The sequence below is a fragment of the Ammodytes marinus genome, assembly GCF_949987685.1.
Source record: "Ammodytes marinus genome assembly, chromosome: 13".
Taxonomy (NCBI): domain Eukaryota; kingdom Metazoa; phylum Chordata; class Actinopteri; order Uranoscopiformes; family Ammodytidae; genus Ammodytes; species Ammodytes marinus.
In genome coordinates, this window is record NC_137217.1 from 25,368,699 (window position 1) to 25,391,684 (window position 22,986).

Below are 22,986 nucleotides of genomic sequence, written 5' to 3' on the forward strand. Positions count from 1 at the left end.
CTGTCTGAGCTTTTTGTCCTGGCCAGGAGTGTTTGATGGTGGATGATGAAAGAGAGGCAAAAGGAATAGGGGAGACAGCAGCCACTGCTCGTTTGAACAAAAGGTTTCCTGGGGACAGCTTCCATAAAGACTAGGCTAACCATGATGCTTCTGGGTCCCCAAGAAAACACACAAACAAACAGAAAATACAAACACACACACACACACACACACACACACACACACACACGGTCAAAACAACAGGAGGTTATTAATGGTCAGGTGCTGCTCCTTTTCAGCTCTAAGCACTTCACCGGCAAACTGCATCCCGCTAGGAGCCATAATCATCACCTGCTCCCCGGCAATCATGTGCAGTGGCACCAGCTGCCCAATGTCCTCTGGTCAAACTGGATTCACAATACCGTAATAGTCTCTCACACACCCTATCTCTAGTGATTTGAGTCTCTGCAGCAGAGACAGACCTTCAATCTGTCCGTTTATCATGTCGGATGGAGCAGTGTAGACCCGTAGGAAAGGATTCTAATGGAGGAACCAAGGGGGAGGGGGATCAGGAGGCTATAAATCTTGCTCTCAGAGACCCCTCACAGAACGCACACAAGAGAGCGGTGTAATGAATAAGCTGTGCCCGGGTAAAGGGTATTGATATGTCCTTCAGGAAGCTGAGAAGGTGTGCTCAATCTCCATAACAAAGACTAGGCACTGTAGAAAATAAATAAATAAATCTAAATTCCAAACCAAAGAAAATAACGGTGGGAAAGATAGCAGTAGTCCGGGAGACAATTATATCTTCAGTTTGTTTAAAAAGTTAACAGTTAAAGTTAACAAAGCTATCTCCAAATCTACTAAGCAATGCTGCAAAGGTAGCAACTGTAGCATATCTTTCTTTTTACAAGTTTTCTTCAGCCAGACAAGTTGGCACTGTCTCTTTATGACACATTGAGAAAAGAGCTAACTACACAGATAATACAATCCGTGCACACACACACACACACACACACACACACACACACACACACACACACACACACACACACACACACACACACACACACACACACACACACACACACACACACACACACACACACACACACACACACACACACACACACACACACATTTTTAGTACTTTATTTGCGCCCACAATTAATAATAATATACATAAGGACACAAATGTCATAGATGCAAAGTTTTCTCCGACACAACTCTGAAACGTGGCCAATGCCAGTCAAACAGCTGATATTATGGGTACACACAACACCTTCTCCTCCAAATATGGCGACTGCCAATGATGGAGGACACTGAGCAGTATTTGGCAAGCTGTTTTGCGCTTGTTTTTGTAAGGCCGACAATCCTAAGACCACTAGTGACAAGCCTATGCACATGGCCTAGACTGCCAAAAATGAACACAAGTAAATGACAGTTGTAGCCCATGGAGTTAATTGTCTGTACTAGAGGGTAATATTTCACCAGCTTAGTTAAATAAGCCTCCTCTAAACTTGAGTCAAAGGTGCAGGCTACCTCCAGGATGTGCACTTTTCTACGGTGCTCATCTATTATCAAAATGTCAGGCCTGGTGGCACTTAGATCAGTAAACACAGACATTTCAGCTTCACACAAAGAGAACATATGAGGTCTAACAAAGCAATTGACATGGGTGGAGGATGTTGGTGAAAGTATAGGTGGTAAGCTTTGTACAATCAAGTTCACAATCCTGTCATGCCTGGCTATATAAAGGCTTTTATAAAAGTAGCAGCCATTTAATATATGTGACATTGTCTCAGTGAACTGTTCTTGTCCATGATGAATACATAATGATGTGTGGGTGTGTGGGTACCAGATTGACAGGTTCAGCTGGGACGGTAGAACCTGCAATCTGGCTTTGATGGCAAACGTTTGTATGTCCTCATCAATGGATGCATTATTGAAGATGATGTGGGACACAGAATGGTCAGCAGAAGGCAAGCAGGCTAGTTTGCCTTGTAGTCTTAGTCCCGTCCAGTGTTTTCCACACACACACACACACACACACACACACACACACACACCTATTAGAAAATGTCATTATCGATGCCACATATAGAAATTTCCATGGGCCAGTGAGTAAAATGGTAGAACATTCTCTCCATGGCATTAATAGCTTGCAAATGTGGAATAATGGATTCAACAATATATTCTGCTGCGGAAATGTATTCATATTTCACTCATCCAGGCAGTGGTGGACAATTTTTATGCCGCTCCCCCCCTCGGCCTGCAAATCAATGTCCATTAAAGCGACTGGAGTGTTCATATGTCACAAGATGCTCTTTCCATTTGCTTCATGCACAGATTTAAGCCTCTTCGGTTGGAGTGTGGCGTCCAAAAGGGAAACAACTGCAGTGTATCGTGAGTGTACGCTCCAGGAGTCTGCTAACGGGCAGATACTCATTACTGTGACACGTTGTGACCTAAGGTGACTTCACAATGCACTGATAATGAAGTGCAGCCATTTGTGCTCTGTGTGGTTGTCACAGGCAATTTTCAAAAACCTTTATTTACCAAGCCAAGGTTTTAACGGGGCACTCATACTTCTTTTTCTGGCAAGGCCACACTTCACACTCATAAAGTTTCACAGCTTCACACCTGCTAGCTGTCCATAGTAACCACCACAGGCTTTTTACACCCGGCCGCAGAGCAGCTTCACTGGAGCGACTGAGGCTTCTTCAAGGACACACAATTGTGGGAGTTTTTGTTTTCAAGCAGAAGAAAAGCTATTCTCATTGACTTTGCTTCTCAAATTTAAACAACTGACCTTCTGGGGCCTCATTTATAAACGTTGCGTACGCCCAGAAGAGGGCGCACGCCAATTTCTAAGCAAATATTGGGATTTATAAAAAACAAACTTGACGGGAGATGTGCGGTCCTCCACGCAAACTCTGACCCATGCGTACGCACAGAAAGTGGAGAAAGGAGAAACGGCGACTCCGTCGGCACATGTATGAAGTCCGAGAACGAATGTGTTTGTGTAAACTGTATCCAGATAGGCCTATTATAAGCCATGTAGGTCTATCATATATTGGGAGTTCCTTTGCAAAACGGATGAAGCCATTCTTACAACTAATGAACAAATGCCTCCACGGATTTTTCCATGGAGTGATACCAACAAAAACAAAACGAATTAGGATCTTAAATAGCCTACAAACGGAGACATATGAGTGCAAATAAAAACAAAATAGCAACGTTCGAATAAGCTCTGCAGTTATTAAAGAATAACCTATCTGCATGTTGTGGAATTAATTCTGATAATATTGAGGTGGAATACAGCCTATTACTTTTACACTGACGCTGTTCTCGATGCCTCAGTCAGGCAGACAGGAGTGCACCTTTTCATACACTAATGATAAGCCTACTGTACATCACATAGGCTACTGTGATTTTTTTCACGGCTTTTAGTCCGTTTTATCTATGTGTTTTTCTTTGTGTTTAAGCACGTCGCAATTGTGTTTTGAAAGGGACTGTGAAGTTTATTATTAACCCTCCGCCGCCCGTCACTGCCCCGGGATGAATTCTCCGAATCTGTATCTCATGGGGGGTCTCAGTGCCCCCCGCTCGTGGCACAAACACTGTTGTGTGAGTGAGGATATGCACTTGTTTGCGTCCACTTTTATGTCGGATCACTTCTTTTTATTTCGGCCACAGCGTTCACAGAGATCGCCACAGGCTGCACTCTATCGCCTTTACGCTCACACTGCCACCAAACTATATTTTCCCTGTTCGCCACTTCTCCAACGGGTACTTCGGGGTGACCGCAGTGATCCACACCGTGTGGAGTTTATTTTTCCATTTCCCTTTCAGTCGGCGATTGCCACTACCGCCTTCATGCACTCAGTAAATGATATTAATTCGGGCGTGTCGATGACTATGTATGGGTAAATATGGGCGGTACGTGAAGCCCGCAAAGGCTGCGCCACATTTAGAGTTGATTGTGATTTATAAAGGGAAACAGGCGTAGGACGTGAGTGCGCACTGTTTTATAAATCCGAATATTTTTGTTCGCACGTACATCCTACATTTCTTCCGTACGCCAGCTTCCACGTGAATCCCACGCAAAGCTTTATAAATGAGGCCCCTGGTCCTTAGCCTTTTTTTCCACAAGTTTTTCTTTAACAATATCCTTAACGTAACTTGGACAGTCCTGGATAACTTTTAATTTGTGTGAATAGTTTTGAATGATTGTAACTTAATTTACTGAGACATCAGATTGTGGCTGTCCTTTTGGTGAACAGGTCAAAATACTTCAGAACCAATGAGCCACGCTGCCTGTGTTAAGTTGTTGCAGTTGGCAAACAAACACAGAACCAGAGTTACTTGATTTAAGTAGTGGACTGTTTCCTATTCATTGTTTTTGGATTCCATTCAACTTTAGCAGAGAACGTTACAGATTTTAGCTTAGCAAGGTTATTTTTCTTTCTATGCATTACATATTTTAAGCAGGCGTATATATCTGGAAAGTTTACTGGAGATGGAAAATGGGTGAATAAAAAATGAAAAGTGAAAATCCATTGAAACTTTCTAGGGCTGTAAAATATCCTAAAAATAAATAAGTAAATAAATGAAGTCAATAATAAAGTGAATAATTCATTCGATACTAAGAACCTATTTACAATTCTAAACAGGGTCTTGTTTACTGTTGACTGCAGTGAACCTAACTACCTCTGGATATATTGACACACATACCGTATATATCATACCAACATAAAACTTTAAGGTTATTTATTTTTCCAGTGAAAATAAGTCCAAAACAACAGGCTCTGGGTATATTGTTGGTACCGTAAACAATTATAATGTGGTATGAAATCAATATTTGTGGGCACCATGGAGACAACACTACATACACACACACACACACACACACACACACACACACACACACACACACACACACACACACACACACACACACACACACACACACACACACACACACACACACACACACACACACACACACACACACACACACACACACACACACACACACACACACACACACACACACACACACACACACACACACACACACACACACACACACACACACACACACACACAAGCAAATATTCATCATTCAGACTGCAGGGCTAGTCGCGGATAAAGGAAGCAGCAGATCTCACTAGAGCAGAAGGATAACAGACATCTATTAATCTTACCTCCTCTCCTGTCAGGTAGTACGCCGACAGCAACCCGCCGACGTAACGGATGTTCACCTCGAAGAGTGATGCCTCGCCGTTCTGTTGAACCGAGAGAGAGAGAGAGAGAGATCAAATTGTCAAATGTCACATTCAGACAAGGCCATGCACAGCGGTGGAACAGCACATTGACTGACGTTTAAGTAAAACAATAAAACACTGCGGTCATAATCAACTGCTTTTATTACTTTACTAGGTTGTGTTTATTTTGTCTTTCAGTATAAATGTATTTAATATCTGTGATAGCTGATGGATTCATTTTCCTTTGAGAGCCCTCGGGCGTAATGCAAGTTTGATGTGTAGATAAATACTGTATTTCCCAACACACATTGTAAGCTGTGTAAGTCTTTGTGAATAATGGGTATGATAACAACATTCAACACACCCTGATGGGCCGATTAATGTTTGTTTAAAATATTATATAATTGTAATGGTTGATGTAACACACACGCAATGAGTAGCCAGACACCAGTTTCTTGTTAGTTTTTTTTCTGTTTTGGGAGGAATACACTTTGCCCTGACCTATCACAGTGACTGATGTATATGTTCACCGGGCATGATGGTGTTATTGGTGGCTCGGGGCAGTTGGCCTGCAGTTTTATAAAAATCGATGAAAGCAACCTTTTTTTTTTGGTTATAAGGGGAAACGAAGCTTGTGTGAAAAACTGGTCTGAGATTTACACAAGGAGTAACTATAAGCATTACATCTTCCCAACCTATTTCCACGAAAACCGGAGGTGATAAATTACACCTATGATTAGGGCCGTGGAGAGAATTGAAAAAAAAAAACAATGTCTATGCCCGGGTTTTTTTCTGATTAAAGAGCCACTATATTTTAGTTTTATACAATAGCTCCTTTAACACAAGCCTGGAAAGGTTATTAACCATAGTCCCACCTAGAAAAGGTGCTGATTGGAAACACAGTTAGTCATAAAGAACACCATCCGAGTTTTGATAACATGTGTTAAGTGGGTTGTAAGTCAGAGGTGTGTAACGAGGCTTAGGACAATAGTGGCTCTGATCAGCTGATTGCATGTCCTGACATATGGTCGTCATGTTTGAATTCAGGTAAAACTGATTGTTCACATGATAACACTTTTTATAAGTATACCATGCATATACTGTGTGTGTGTGTGTGTGTGTGTGTGTACTTTTGTAAAAATAACAATAGAAAAGTACTACGGTTCTACATTTAGCAATTATCTTGTCAAACAGCTGAATTGTTTTTTTCTTATAAATTGTCTCAGCTTTTTTGAAACTTTGCAGAAATAAATATGATATTTTCATGCTGCAACAATAAAACAGTATGAGGAGAGAAATCGTGCTATGTTGTCGTTTCTGTTTGCAAACATTTAATGCATTTGTATCTACTTATTTCTAAATCAAATATGAAACGAGGTGACACTGCATGTGTCTCAATGTCACCATAATTATTGAATCTTACTCAAGCTAAAATGTTGAGGCAGACTGCTACTCATTGACTTGGAGACGCATTGAGGAGGAAATTGCAATCTCAAGTGTGGTTGATAAGGAAACTGTAATTGGGTGCTGGAGAGGGCAATCAGCTCCATTTTGAAGAATGGCAGAGAGATGGGGAGTTACTGGCACCTGCTCAGCGGTTCTCATTTATCTCCATGTATTTTACTTTAAAAGGTGCTGGAATTTGTTATTTTTGCCAGAGAGCCAGCAGAGCTGTTTTCCCCCAATGGCTGGTCTTTAGGCTTTAAGTTAAGCTAACTAGCTGCAGGTTGCAGGTTCATTTTTTACCATACAGATGCAAACATGGTGTCAATCTTCTTATGTTACTCTTGGGAAGAAAGCAAAGGGATGTCTTGCAACCCCTGAAATGAGTGGCCCATTCAATACAGTGATTAGGAATAGAGTGTCTATTTATCAGCAGTGATAGTGGCACTCAACAAGACAGGTAAAATGTACAGTGAGGTAGGACAAGTAATGCTGACAAAGGCTTGGCAAATCAATGCTTTTACTTCACAAGCCGAGTGAATAACTCAGCAAGCTTTGTACTGTATATTCTATATCACTGAGTATGTGCATTACCATATAAAACAACTGTGCAGTCATCATTTCTCTGAAGAAGGGTTTTGTTGGTTTTCTTTGTATTTCTGTCTGGTGTTTTTTTCAGAAAGAACTAACACATTGTTTCAATGCAAATGGGGCAACAGTTCAGATTTGCGTCTCCATTAAATCAACTAAAGAAATAAACCCAGGGGCTGTGAAAATGTACACAAAACAATATAACTTTAACTCACACCGACATTAATCCATGCAATCATCACATGAAAAGCAACATATCAAGACAGATGATTAAATACAATGTCAAAGTCCTCCGAGAGGCAGTTTCCATATAAATAGATACAAATTGGTAAGATTTTAGTTTTTATCCATTTTCAGAGTTAAGTTTGGATGAAAAAAAATAAATACACGTATTCATGTTGCTGTTTTGTTTTGAAATTTAAATATCCTAAAGTCCCATTTTCTTTCCAATTATTCAAATAAGTCATGAAAAAAACGCGGAAAAACTTAAATGCCTTATTTTATTTCAGTGTCAGTGATTAAGTTCTTCAATATTTATGGTACAACAGCTATTTCCATCCGGCTGAAGGCTCAAAGTGGTATTCATGATTACACAAAAAAAGACACAGCAGATCAAAGACAATTATGGGTGATGTCAACATAAATTATTCCGTTTCATTTGATGTGCTATTGCTTGGCCATTTTGCTGTCTTCAGTCTGAATGTGAGTGGTGTTATCTTTTCCTGCATATAAATGATAGATCACTCATACGAAAATAATAAGGGATTTCTTCGAACTACATCTCCCCCCAAAAAAAACAATGGTGAAAGTTCTCCATTCCCACTAAGACCATAAATGATGCAGTACAGAGTTCAATTTAACTGTGTTGCTGCTCCTCCAGGCACGTTAAAGCATGGTGAAGCATGAACAACTGCTTTGTCGGGCAAGCATGACAAAGAAATCAGCTAAAGTAAATAACACCAGTTTAACCTATTTTTTTGTCCTGTCTCTTTTCACGGTGCCCAAGCTGAGAACCTCATTTGCAGACAACATGAAGTAAATCAGAGTAAACACACAAGCTCTCACCACCACAACCACCACCCAGATGAAACCTCACGTTTCCCTGGGACTTGACATTCATTTCTCAGGCTTCCACCGTAGAAGGTGGAAGAAGAGACTATTGCTGTTTCTTTCAACAGCAAGACAAATCTGCATTAAAGTGTTGCAGCTTTTGAGGTATCAGAAACATCTTACTTGTACAAACATATCAGCATGAGGCTTTTCTCCAATGCCAAATGGAAAACAAGTTGAGATCTATAATTAATTTGACTGTAAAACTCCAACGCTGCCTTATATTGCGTTTTCTTTCACACACACAACTTGTTTTGTTCTGTTAACAAACCCTGGTGTGTTTGGGGGGGTTCAATTTGTCTTTCTCGTTTTGAGGTAGGAGATATGTGATGTTTGCAGGATTTTAAAAACTAAACAACTAATGAATCCTTCTGCGGTTTGTGGACTGTTCAGGAAGAGATAATGAATCAGTATAGACAGGTAGATTACACAGGTGCATATTTATGTTAATCATTTAGTAACCAGAGTAGCACATGCCTGTAGGCATGGATTTTCCCTGATCAAACTGTCAAACGCAGTTTTATTGTGGACTGCTATATGTTTGTATCTTACTCTGATTTTGTTAAGTCCATTGAAAAGTGTGTGATACAATAATCTAACCAGTTATTTTGTTGAACAAGACACCTCTTTTTTATCCTGCATCTAGCTGTACGTCAATATTCTAACCATGCAGCCTATTTGCAGTCTAATAAAGCATTAAACCTCATGAGCAGGGATTTCTTCATGAGCTCGTTGTGACACAGGAGAACATTCATGTTCCATGTCTCCTCCTCTTGGATCGTTTGTAAAAACAGACAGTCAACACAATCCAAACCCGAAACAAAATGCAACAATATCAAATTTGTCTGACATCTGAATCAAATGATCTACAGGTGACAACGTCAACAAAACAACAGAAGCAATCTCAAACCACAAAGTGAGCTGAGTATTGCATTTAATTAAGTTTTCCAGCATTAATTAATTAATAAAAAGAATTGCATTTTAATCGCTCGACACGTAATGTAATTGTTGTGCAGGAGGAGCCATGGAAGAAAAGAGAAGTTAATTAATGGGTGTAATGACTCATTGCCAACATTGCTGTCGTGCCTTGTAGGTGTTCTGCTTCACCAGCAGCATTGTGCAACGTTGCTGACAGTGTCTTTCTGCTGGTGTGTTCCTCTGTTGACGAGCGTTCCAAACGGCCATGGCAAAGATAGCCGTCGCACTCAGCCCAGATTTGCCTGGGACGTGAGCCTGATTGGCATGGGCTGCTGTGGTTGCTGTGTGCCAAGGAGCTGACTTGACTGTTGCCCAGTGGTGTGTCCTGCTCAGACGCTAATGTAATGATTTACTGCTAATAAAGAGGCATCATTGTCACTGGCCAGATGAGTCTCGGCATCATCGCCCCTACCCCGCCATCCAGTTTTTTTTTTTGAGTGGCTCCCACATTTCAACGCCAAATTAGACAGATGTGTCAGAAAAAAATTAGCCCAAATGAGCCATGGATAAAAATTAAGTAGATGATTGCCTCTCCTATACGAGAGCTGGAGATTTACACTTATTGGCTGTGATTTAACTTAACGTTGCTAATTAACATGGAGAAAATCGTGAATGAGACCAATTCGATCCTGCTATTCTAATCTCTGTCAGTCTAGCATGCTGCACACACTCTAAAGCTGCTGCCTCGGCCGAAAAGGGCTTTTCCAAGGCTACTCATTCCCACCCTGCTATTACCAGGACAGAAAGGCAATGGCAGATTTTTACTTTTTTATTGTAAAGTAATTATGGTCTTGATCCGTATCCAAGATGTGAGAGCAGTCTTCAGCATTAGCGTTAATGACCGTTAACCTATAGAGCATGCTAAACAGCCTTCCCTAATGGAAGGAGAGCTTTGGACTTCAAGACCATTTAAAAAAATCAGGGACCTCGATAACAATGAGCATACATATGGGTAAAATCAACATAGCTGTAGAAAGTGAATAATTACATTTTTGATCAATGTTTAAATAAACTACAAAGGCATACAAACATACAAAGTGTTATGACTGGTGAGACATGATGACATTATGGATATTTGCATTTTAAGGATTAAAAAAGTAATACAACTGTTGTTTAAAAGGGTCTCACTCTCATTTAATATGTTCAATGAAGTTTGTTTGTGTGTGTAATCTGCGTTTCAGTGTTATAGCATTCCAAAAGAATGACATTCCCATTTCAATGCTGTTCCTCGAACCCGCTCTGTTGACACATAAACATAATTTATGAAACCGAGCTTGTGTTGCCTTCAGGGAGAAGATCCTTTTAATAATTCAGCAACAATCAAAACGTCAGGGAGTCGTGCCTCCTTTTCTACGGAGCCTTTATTTGTGGCGGTTGAATTTGAAATGAGAAGTTTCGGATTTTTCAAAAAGCATTTGAACTGTCAACTGATATTAGAAAAAACACAACACTTGTGTTGTACTCGACTGTGTAATCTGGTTACATTCACATGATGCATACTTTTCAAGCTAATGGGGGTACGTGCTTCAGTGAACACCTATAGTCCCATCCCTGACCAATAAACCCTGATTAAATGGTGTAAAGCAGAGAGGCATTAAGATTATCTATTGGCTAACGGTTCGTATCTCATCAGGTATGATTTATGCTTTATTTCTTTGATAACACTTATCTTTTAAGATCTGGTAATTAATCAGCGGGAAATGTCTCTTTAAACATCATCAAATAGACACGGCTATACAAAAGGGAATGTTCCTCATCTTATAAACATCTCCACTTAATGTGGTGAAATGGAAATTAACAGCCCGGTGAATAATTAATCAAATACTCCGGGGTGATAAATTATAACTGAATTACAACCCAGGCAATATAACCCCTTCCATTTTTCCCCCCACTCGCACACTCTGCATCCAAGAATACTTGTGTGTCTGTATATGTCTATTTCCAGATCTTGTGTTCGTCTTTTTGACAGTCTCTCGATACATTCGTCCACAAAAGAAAAACACACACACACACACACACGCACACACGCAGCTATCATGTGTTCAGCTCTCTGCTCTATCCTGAGGGATGCTGCACCATGCATCTCCCCACGAGTCCTCTATGATAATGCCAGCGTCTCGTGGGACTTCGCCTTCTCGCTCTGCCATTATTATTCAACGCGCTGCAGTCCATCTTCCCACTTGCTGAATCTGTGTGTAACTTCCAGCCCCCGTCTCTCATCATATACCTCCCACTGTATTTGGCCTTTGCCGACTGAGCCACATCCTTCACTTTGGTCTCAGCGGCACTGGAGACTGCACGCTACCGAGCAGCAGACAAGAAGGGAGAAAAAAAAGCATGGCACTTGAGCTGCCTAATGTTCCAATGTATTCACTTTGATATACTGAACTCCCAGTTATTTAGATGAGGTCATTCATTTATTAATACTTTAATTATTAACATTTCTCTTTCAATTTACATACTTGTCTTCTGATAACATCAGTGATATTAGAATGAAACATGTGCATTAATGGTTTGTACTTGCTTCAAGGACAATTGGCAGATGTATGTGGGAAGGTGCATTTTATGAAGAAGTTTGTTTTGTATCCTGTGTTTAGTTAGGGGGTGCAACTAAAAGTTATTTTGTAGATATTTTCCCATAATTCACGGTACACTCTACATTAGCATTCATACAGAGTCAGCCAGTTGCCAACTCTATATGTCTTCCACTTTTGTTTTTATGCTGGTATAGTGTATAGTGGGTTTATTTGAACTTGTTTTGTGCCTAAAAAAGCTCCCTTCTGCTTCAGCTAGAAAACAGTGTGAGTGAAACAAAACAGTAAAGTTGTCCTTCGCAAAACCCAAACATTGAGCTGAGAAGAATCAATTAAATGGCACGTACTTCTGCGGAGAACTGCAGAGTCAGGAAGTAACTCTCTGCGTTTCCCAAAGTGACCCAGATTTAAATCTTACACTTTTACCATTGCGCTAACGAGCTGCTACTGTTTAAGCGCCATACATTATCATTATTTATGGTGCAACTCAATAGCTTTTCATTCAAAATCTCTCTTAGGTCAGCATTTGCCTATGCCAAGTGAGTCCACGGGGACAAAATTTCATGAATGATACGGTCGTGCTGGTAAAATAGATGTAAATGTCCTTTGCACAGTGAGACATACTTCAGCTCAACTTGACCTCAGCCCGGGGGCAAGGCGTTTTCACTGGAGCGTCCCAGAGCGCGGTTAAGGACACTGTTTTTCCTCCGACGCCTGCACCACTGGAAGCAAGTAGCGTCTCAATGAGCGCAGACAGGAGGTCATTGGGGGTCAAAAAAACAGCTCTGTAGAAGTAAACAACAATCTTGCTCCCGGTCCTTTTGTTATGAACTGATGTCACTTCATGTTATCTTCATACGTGAGCGTGCATTTCTAAAACAACCCAGTAACAGCCGATTTAAAACAGGCCAATTTTTTTTTTTAACTTTGACAATTATACATTCACCAATGCCTCCCTCTCCATTGACAGCAGTGTGATGCATGTGTGCCGTGGTTCTTTAAACACACTATACTGTTAAGCTGTTGGGGACATGCTGCCAGCAAACTCTGAGACAATTCAAGTTCCTTTCCCCCCCAAGTCTACCCCATCATCACCACTCTGTGAAAGTACAGTGCCTTGTGTGGAAGTCTGCAGGCAAACTGTCTATCACAACTCTTCCCGGCCTCTGGGCTAAGGATCCCTTTGAGGTTTAATAACAACAACAACAACAACAACAACAATATGCAATGTACCGGGACTCCGACTAGTTAATTAGATCTGGATTGATATAAATACACTTGAGCTATGTGTCATCTAAACACTTGATCTAGATGCATGAAAATAAAAGTGTATCTGAATGTAATGAAATTGAGACCTCAATCTAATACAGACATGTCAAGCAGACAGGAGTGTAGTAAAGGAAGATTGTTTGTGTGTTTTCCACTACACTTTCAAGAAAATACTACTCTTTTTCCTGCTTAATTCTGCTTCTGAAACAACCCCTGCAGCACTTTTCTTCCCAGTTCAGCTCCGTCAAGCTCACAGCAAGTGACTTCAACATCAAATCAATGCAGGCAACAAAAAAAAAACTCACAAGCACTCACTCTGCTGTTTACCATATGTGTCCACCATGTTAGTTTGCATGATAAAAAGAGCTACTGTATACCTGTCTGGATCACAGATGTGCATTCAAAAATATCAAAGCAATTCATTTATTGGTTGGGACATTTCTGGACTAAAGTGGTGCACCAACCAACAAAATAAATATTAATATAATAATAATCTATGCGCTTACATGAAAACACATGTCATGTCATGGTCACCCTCTTCACCTCCCTGACAGTATGATTCAGAAAAATAGAGTTCCAACTGCTCTCTCCATCATGTTCAAATTATATATATATATGCCAATATGTGCTCTCACACATTGCTCACAAGTAAAATAAATAAATGACAACTAGAAACCATGACTCTGTTCTGAAGTCTCTCCCCATGACACCCAAGGGACCAAACACTCACTTAAGTCTCGCCTGAGATGTACAACTATAGGCCTGATTGTGCTAATTATACAGTCACTTTGCTGTCCAGGTTTGGCTCAGTAGATTTCCACAGTGGTTTATCCGGAGTTATTGCCAAGGCCTGCTGCTTGTTACGCCTAAGAGGCTTCTTGGGACCCATCAACACACACACACACACACACACACACACACACACACACACACACACACACACACACACACACACACACACACACACACACACACACACACACACACACACACACACACACACACACACACACACACACACACACACACACACACACACACACACACACACACACACACACACACACACACACACACACACACACACACACACACACACACGGGGATCCTTTCATCTAGAAATAGCAACAGTTGAGAAATTACAATAGAAAAGATGTGCACACTTCAGCTTCTGTACCAGATGGTTCATTTTCATTAATTCATTTTCCTTTATTTAACCTTGAAAGATCAATTGAGTGGTGACCCTCTTTTACAATGACCGTAGTTTGGTGTGACAGGACTACACATTAGCACCCAAGGTGCAACCAAGTCACCTGCAATGCTTTTAACGTCTCTACACATTCTGTTGACGTCAGAGACATCCAAATGTCACTCTGCAGGGTTAATATCACAAGGAGGACTAACAATTATATCAAATAAATGGGTAGATTTAGTCTTCTAAGAATGTTACAAGAACAATGAATCTCATGGTGCATACAGGCTAAACCATTCTTTTTCGTCAAGTCAAACATACTTAAACACACATAATTATACATTTTGATTGGGTCCAAAGCAATGCATAGAATAGAAAAGAAAAACAAGTGTCCGAAATGTTCTAAAGCCCCAATTGACACGTTCAAATTACTTTTTTGCCTGAACAATTCCAAAACCCAAAAGATATTACGTTTTATATATTATCTAGATAGAAACCAGAGAATTGTTGCCATTGCACACACTATGACAATTCCACAATCATTAAAATACTTGCCATTTAATCGACTTCTTAATTATTTGATTAATAATTTGACACCTGCACAAAATGTATTCAGCTGCATAAACAAGTCCCAGGTGGCAATCTGTTTGCTCAGTACTTCCATCAAAGCTGACTTTCTTACAACATTGCTAGAAGGAAAAAAAGGCTACCCAGTTGAGTGACAGTCAGACTAATAAATTACAGTTGCATCCCACTATTATGATTGAAGGACTTCAGGCTTGAGAGTGGCAGCACATGGTATGAGTCTGTAGCGTTGCGGACTATAAATATAAGTCTGAATGGTAATATGGATGCCCTTGTGATAGTATTTCCTGTTTCTGCTCATTTCTACAGTATGTGGCTTGATTAAATCCCTCCCTTGACCCTTGAGTGATGTATCTCAAATGTCCATGACCTGTAAGATGCAGGGAATGTGAGTTTTGTGGCCCCGTCAGTAGATTTATTCTACTGTATTATTACTTCAAACTGAAATCTTCCTCCATATCACGAAACAGAGAACGAAAATGCGAGGTTAGATCCATAAAAACCATATTGAACACCTCATTTTGATATATAATATATATAAATCCTGATAGGAGATACAGTATGTGCATGCCTACATGAAACAGCAGCTTGTGGAAAAATATGGCAAAAGCCTCATTTGTCTTGATAATTGTCTCGCTCATTGGGATCTGCATCATCAGGAGCTCAGCATTTGTTTTAATCTCAAATGGTCAAGATGAACTTCAAAAGAGTACAATTCGTTCATTTGATTTGCTAAACCCAATGTCTGAAATCCAAATTAAAGTGGAGAATTTAGCAGTCCCAAAACAGTCCTGTGAACACTGATTCCAATTAGCAGCGTCTGATGTTCCAGCCTTCTGGTAGGGCGAGGCAGACTGGAACCTGCTTCAAACACTGTCATGTCTCTACTAATGTAAAGCTGTCCTTGTCTGCCAGTCCTTGTTTCACCGCTGACAAGTTATGGACCGGCCGTCACTGTCGATCTATGACTGACAGACATGAACAGATGAATCTAACAAGCTGCTTTATGGTGTAACTGCCTCTGGTGACATCGCAATGTAATTAAGAACAATGTGTGCGTGAAAATTCCCACGTGTGTGCATGTTTTCTTCCTCTTTCTCTTTCTTTATGCCACTGTATGTGTCTTTCTATATAATAAATATGTCACACAATACAATTTTGTTTGACAGGAAGCTGCCGAAGCTCCCTGGGACAGCTGTTTATGTTTATTATGTACATCAAGTAGTGGGGGGAAACAAATTAAACAAACTTTAAAATACTGCAGTTTGACATGTTGGACATATATTAAGGGGTCTATCAGATGGGATTTTTTTAGCACAACTAAGCACCGACCTAAAGATAAAAACAGATTTGAAACACATTATATTAAGAGAAAACTTCATAAATTGTGTTTTATGAATACAGTGTATTTAATTACATTTGAACTTAAGTAAGACCAAACGGAAAACAAAGCAACAAACTATGCCAAATAAACACAACCAATATAAAATGAACAATTTACCTTAAAGAGGACCTATGATGCTTTTTGACTTTTATGACCTATAAACGTTGTTATGATGATTCATAGTCATGCTTAACCATACTAAATTATCAAATAATGACTTACATGCATTTCGACGTATTCCCTGCTGACCGTCTGGGGTGTCTGTGCCGAGCACTAAACACTATTCTAGCCAGTCGAGAAGTCACGTCTTCAAAGCGGTCTACCCTTTGTAACTTTGTGACGTCGCATGTAACTTTGTGAAGTCACCACGCGGATGTTTCCATGTATGGTAATGCTGTCACTTCCCTGTTCGCGTCGGCCTCGCGCCCTTATAGGTCCATGCTCGCGCTTCTCGCCACTGAAAGTGTTCCGGAAGGAAGGTAACCAATCACAACGGAGTGGGGTTTGCAGGAGGGGGGGAGGGTAGCGGAGATGGCCGATGCACAGGCGGAGGGAGCAGAGATTGCCGAAGCACACACACTCAAGTGTTGACAGGACGTGCTGGATTGCCAAAATAAGAGAAAGAGCTTCCCGAAAATCTACATAGTTTTTTGTGATGTGATTCGTGTCAGGTTGCTCTATAGCAGTGTAAAACAAGAAATTAAGACCAGAAAAGTAGTATAATAGGTCCTCTTTAAAATGTATCTCCGAATCCATATTTTTTAATTGAAAATAAGCAAAGCTGGCTTTATTTTGGGTTTGAATATTGAGAACACAACTGATTTTAAGAGGTTCATACTGCATGCATTTTGGTAAATGGTATTTGGTCAAATTAGGACATCAGAAAATGCCCAGCTTAGGCTCTTGGCCAGTGAGTTCTTCTGTACCGAGGCAGGCGCGTCGATGTGCAAATTGCATGAGGTGTTTGTCAAGTGAACTGCAGACTCTTTGAGGTGTTTCAGTTATTTGATTTTTAAAAGCACTACTTCACTGTGTGCAGTAGATATGCAGGTGAGTGTATGTGTCAGTGTGTTTCTGTGTTAGAACGCCTCACATCTCTCTCAGTCTCTACCCATTTTAGAGGAATCAATCATGATTCCCATTTATGCAGGGGAAAAAAAGGCCTTCCGTATAAAATGCATAAATGTGCATGCATATGATGCTAGAATAACTGTAACACTGGCTGATTTATTTTCAGAGATGATTAAGAAGCTCATGCTTAGCAACTGCACAGGGATATTGTCATAAGATTTTTTTTTAAACAATCTGGAAACTTATCACACATATTTCATGACAGAAAGCAGACCCTCTATTAGGGTATGCACATTATTTGCCCTTGAAATATTAAAATATTTGGAGAATTCACCTACACTTTTTTCACTAAATTGTCACTAATAAGTGATATAAGTGATCTGAGGGAGATGGAGTAGCAGCTGGGTGGATCCGACCCGATGAGACCACAGATGACAGATTGTGGCAGTGACACAGTGCAGGGTAAAGTGTAAGTGTGCCTTTTTTTGTTACAAATCTCCACTCAAACTGTGAGGGCTGCCACAGCCAGCAGCTACAGTGTGTGTGTGTGTGTGTGTGTGTGTGTGTGTGTGTGTGTGTGTGTGTGTGTGTGTGTGTGTGTGTGTGTGTGTGTGTGTGTGTGTGTGTGTGTGTGTGTGTGTGTGTGTGTGTGTGTCACGCCTCTCTGCATGTGTCTGCCTTTCACTATGCAGGCTTCTCGAGATAAAAGCCAATCATGAACATACTGTTTTAGCCCTGATTATAAACTAGGGCTGCTTCCCAGTAGAATTACTATGTGCAAACAACTGTTTGCTTGATAACATCCATTCCCACAGTGTGGTGTACTGTTCAAATGGGCTGGGGGCATCATTCAGTCAGGTTTTGTTTTATTAACAAAGCAACCAGAAAAAAAGGTGTTTTCAATTCTGATTAAGGCAAATGTCAGCAAAAAAATACTTTTCATAGATGGGACATCTGACACCCTGTCATAACAGGCAGTGGATTGGTGTAATTATTGCTAAGTGTCCACAGTGCAAAGCTGACATTCATAATCACATAGTCGAGTTTGTAAGCTTTGTGTATTTACATACCATCGTGTAAATGTATTATTATTATTACAACTGGTGGAAAACTTGACTGTGAGGAGGCACAGAAATGAACTACACATCTTACGAAACCAATGACAAACTGGCTTACAGTAGCAAACCACACAAAAACATTTCATAGTTGGCAGTTTCTTCAGCTTCAACTCAATCCAAACACAATATCAGAACCGGTGACGCTCAGTATTTCCCGACCCCGTCATTACTGACTCAATGAAAGGGTCATGCCCTTTTTTGCCTTCTTGCCTTCTTCAATTTGTTCTATCTAAAAAACATCCCTTCAACCCCTTTCTCCTCTCTTTCTTTTATTTATCACATTTTCTGCCCGCCAGAAAGCTTTCAGAGAGCCAGAGAATCCCATCAGTCGGTAACACGGCGTGGCCAGTGGCCACACAGACAGCTTTTGATTCTTGCTGGAATGTCCAGAGCTTTGGAAAGCGCTCAAACTCAGCAGACACAATGTTGGTGTTAAAGCTCTGTAGCACAGCTTAAAATCAATCTGGCATGCAAGGCCACAGCTAAAAAACATTATCATGTTAAGGTACAGTAGTGGTTGCCCATGAATTCAACTGAGACGTTAAAGCGAGTTACATCATAAAAAGTAAATGAAAGAAATACAATAAATAAGAATTAGAATGAGTTTCTTACCGAGTTTAGGTCAAGGCTGGTCTGCACCCACTCCTTGGCATCGTTATATTCCTCCATCAGTCCCATTATGTATAGCGTGTCCAGTGAATCAATGATGGAGGCTCCTTTCAGGCCACCTGCAAAAAGCACAAGATAATTTAGTTAGTTCCTTGTCGTTCAGGTGAAATCCTTGGAACCCCATAACACTTGATTTCAACGCCCAATTTCAAACATGTATACATTTATTATCAACACATAATAGGTGTTTTATAACACATCAAAATATAGTCCAACCCAGATGATATTTCCTTTGTAGAACATTTCCATAATGCTTAAAAAAAACAGATTTACATTAAGAAACAAGCCAAATGGAGATTGTATTGTATGAGGGGCTTATAGAAGGGAAGAAAGTAATGAGTGCAGGGAATAAGATGACAAATCATTAGGTACTCGACTGATACATGAATCAACTTTTTCAAAGGTAAATAGGAACTCGGATTTAACCTGGAACCTGCAATGTTCTGATTAGCAACAGCAACTTGACAACATCAAGTAAAAACATGAAAGACTCTGACATGCTGAGCTTCTGTGAATGCTGCAGTGATGTTGAATGATGACAAAACACAGCTTTGTGTGGTCCAGATAAAAAGCGTCTTTTTCTACAAGATTAAAAGCATCGGCTACAAAGCACCAGTCACCGTATTTTAACATGAAAGTCAGGTCATTTAGGAATCAACCACCAGAGAAGGACATTTTTTTTGAAGCTGCTCCTGAATTGGATTTTGTGTACATGTTTTCTCTCTATTGCTAACTGTGTGTAAATGGGTGCACAGCTATTCACTGTGTGCGAGTGCCTTCTCCATGCTGGATCACATTATGGATTTTACTAGAAAAATGCAATGGTGTGTAACCTGTTGACCTGGTTTAAAGAGAGACCTGATGAAATATGGTTATGCTCATCCAAGAGAGCAGCCTAGCTTATACAGTAGATGGCTGGGTTGATCTGACGCAATGACACAGCAACCTGGCACATCAAAGTCTTTAAATCAGAGAGTTACTGGTAAAGCTCACAACCATATCTTTAGGCGTCAAAACACGACTGGAAAATGAAACAAGTCTTACTCGACACTTTGTCCACGTGCCTGCTTTGTTGTACAATGTGCTGCCTGAGAGTTACTCATTTTCTAATTAATTAAAATGTCAGAAACTTGTTAAAACATTTTTTTTTAAATGTCAAATTCAAGTCAAGATCCCAGGGCCAGGTGTAACATCCTCACTTTTGCCATAGTTTAAGCCATTTTAGATGGAATGAATGCCTTTGATCATGAATCAGTAATTCAATCGGTCAGAAGTCCATGTTGTTTTCTGTGATCTGAGGAACTGAGAGAACATCAAACTGCTTCACTGTCAGTGACGTTGTGTGTCAGTCTCCATGAGCTCCATTCTTTTTTCACCCTCACAAAAGACTTTCATTCTTGATCAGTACATCCACATTACAAGCCATGACGTACACATCGGATCTGTAGATGCTTTTACATTATCACCATGGGTGTAAAGCTCTATCCACCACTGACCTCTTACCTCATCTACATAGCTTTATGGATTAGCCCACAAGGTCAGCCAATATGCCAAAGGGCAAGTGGGGTAGGGCTTAATGACTTGGCTTGACTGAATGATGGTTGCCATATGCCATGGCCATGAAACAATACTATTAATAGTATCAGAGAAGCAGAGAATAGCTATACGTCTTGCAAATCACTCGGAAAGCCACATCATATCACTAGATCGCCATTTCTCCCCTTTAGTCATTTTGTGACCGTTCCCCCATAACAAGTGTGTAGCCCTGACAAGTATGCATTCCCATGGCTTTGAATATTAAGTTTAAATGTAACACATATCGCCTCCATTTGAAAGCTCATCTTCAGTGATCCGCCTGCTGGCAGTGTGCCTCATATTGTCAGCAAGAGGGCAGTGCTAGCCTGAAGCAAGACATATGTAGTCTACATAACTCCAGGGGGGACCATCTGCCAAGGTTGTTAGGCATGTCCTAGTATAGACTAAATGTACAGTAGTGCCAGATGTATGTTGGTGTATCATATTAAGACAAATTCTTGCTTCTGCTAATTTTACAGAGGAAGGATATCCAACACATATTCAGATGTAACTCAAACTTTGACTCCTTTATGTGGTAAAAGGCTTCTTCTAGTTTGCTCACTGGTGGCAACTGAGAGAAGAAGTATAGTCAGATATCTAATGCACTTTGGTTATCCAACCCTAGAGGTAGATCTCTGTGGCTGGAGGCGAAGTAGTTGAGTGTGGAGAATTCCCATTGAAAAACAGCAACAAAGCTAAGATGATTGATTATCTCTGAGGATAGACGGAGCAGATCAATCCATCATGGAGCACTCCTTCAGCTACCGTGGCCTAAGACCCTATATATTTCTGTTGCCATTTACCACAAATGGAAGGAGCCCTGGGGGGTCCTCTGAAGACAGGGGGAATAAATGTGTTCTATTGTGTATTTATAAAGACTGATAAACATGCAAAAAAGGCCTTTCCAATTTGCATTCTCATATCCACCATAATGCATGCAGTGTATCATGACTAGAAAGGTTCAACGATAAAACAAACGACCAACACAAACTTTATTTACAGACTGAGGATGCATATAATGGCTAAACCAATCAACATAATTGGTTAGGACAGACGTTTTTTTTTTTTTTTTTGTCAAAGTGCTGTATCATATTAATTACATTGTTATTTTTGATAAACATGTATTCAGCTCACACAGCTCAAACCTACCAATGAAAGCTATGCAAAATAAAAAAAAGTAAGAGTATAAATCTCAGATAATGGAGCCATAATGCAATTATGAATGAAAAATCATCGACAGAAGAATTTAAAATTACAAAGTGGGCAAAACGGGCCCCTTTATCAGGTCCTGCAAAGTTAACTCATTTTGTGGACATGCCTCTGAGAGGGATATGGTGTGAAATGTAGTTTCAGGAGCTTTATTATTTTCCTTTATATTATGCTCACAAGATGCATTTTCCTGATAAAGTGATATTTATTTTATTGGATGGCAACAAAGTACATGCACATTGCACTGAAGGTAGTAGTTGGGCTACAACAGAGGTGCATCACCAAACTCTTGCTTTCTGTAGTTCAAAACACAAGGTGATAAAAGTTTAAACATAATAAAAAATAATTGATAATAAAGAAGCACTTTAAGACTATGCTCGGATTTTGTCGAATAGTTCAGAGAAAGGCAGAAAGACCGAACACCAGACTAACCTGTTAAACATGAGCTTATTAGATTCATTTTATTGAGGATTGATATGATTTAATCCATTATCGCTGCTACATGGATTTACTAACATGCACTTGTCCTATGGACATCAGAATGAAAAAGTAGTAATTAAGTGTGCAAGTGAGAAATGTCCAAAAAAATAAGTGATAAGTGTGTGTGTGTGTGTGTGTGTGTGTGTGTGTGTGTAGGCATGCCGGGTACAAGGAAACCCATTAGGGAGACATTTGCTGGTGGATGCTCATTTATCATGGCTGTCACAGGCCAGTCAGTGTCGGTCAAAGGGGTTACATTAGACGGCCAGAGTCCACATGATCAATCACACGCTATGGCTTGTTTGTGTGTTGTGGTATTACTGGCCCTGCTCTCCCTTCCTTTCTTTTTCTCGAAATGCACACTCATATACACACACGCTATTCCTGTGTATCGGAATAAACCCTGTATTTAAACCTTCAGGGGATGGTTCAGGGGCAACATTTCTGCTCTGATTTCATTTAACCAGTATACAACAGGAATGCAAAAATCATTCATTTGTTCATTGTGAATTCCACTGACAAACTACAT

General features: G+C 40.2%; 1 protein-coding gene across 2 annotated transcripts in view; it reads right to left on the reverse strand.

Annotated features, from left to right (window-relative positions):
• Nucleotides 1-22,986, reverse strand: part of LOC307259196 (mannosyl-oligosaccharide 1,2-alpha-mannosidase IA) — a 168,477-nt gene that overhangs the window by 51,901 nt on the left and 93,590 nt on the right. For both annotated transcript variants that reach the window (XM_080038950.1, XM_080038951.1), the window contains exons 3-4: nt 19,137-19,252; nt 5,190-5,270 (exon numbers count right to left, since the gene is read on the reverse strand). In XM_080038950.1, the coding sequence (XP_079895076.1) occupies nt 5,190-5,270; nt 19,137-19,252 (197 nt within the window). The remainder of the gene's footprint in view (nt 1-5,189; nt 5,271-19,136; nt 19,253-22,986) is intronic.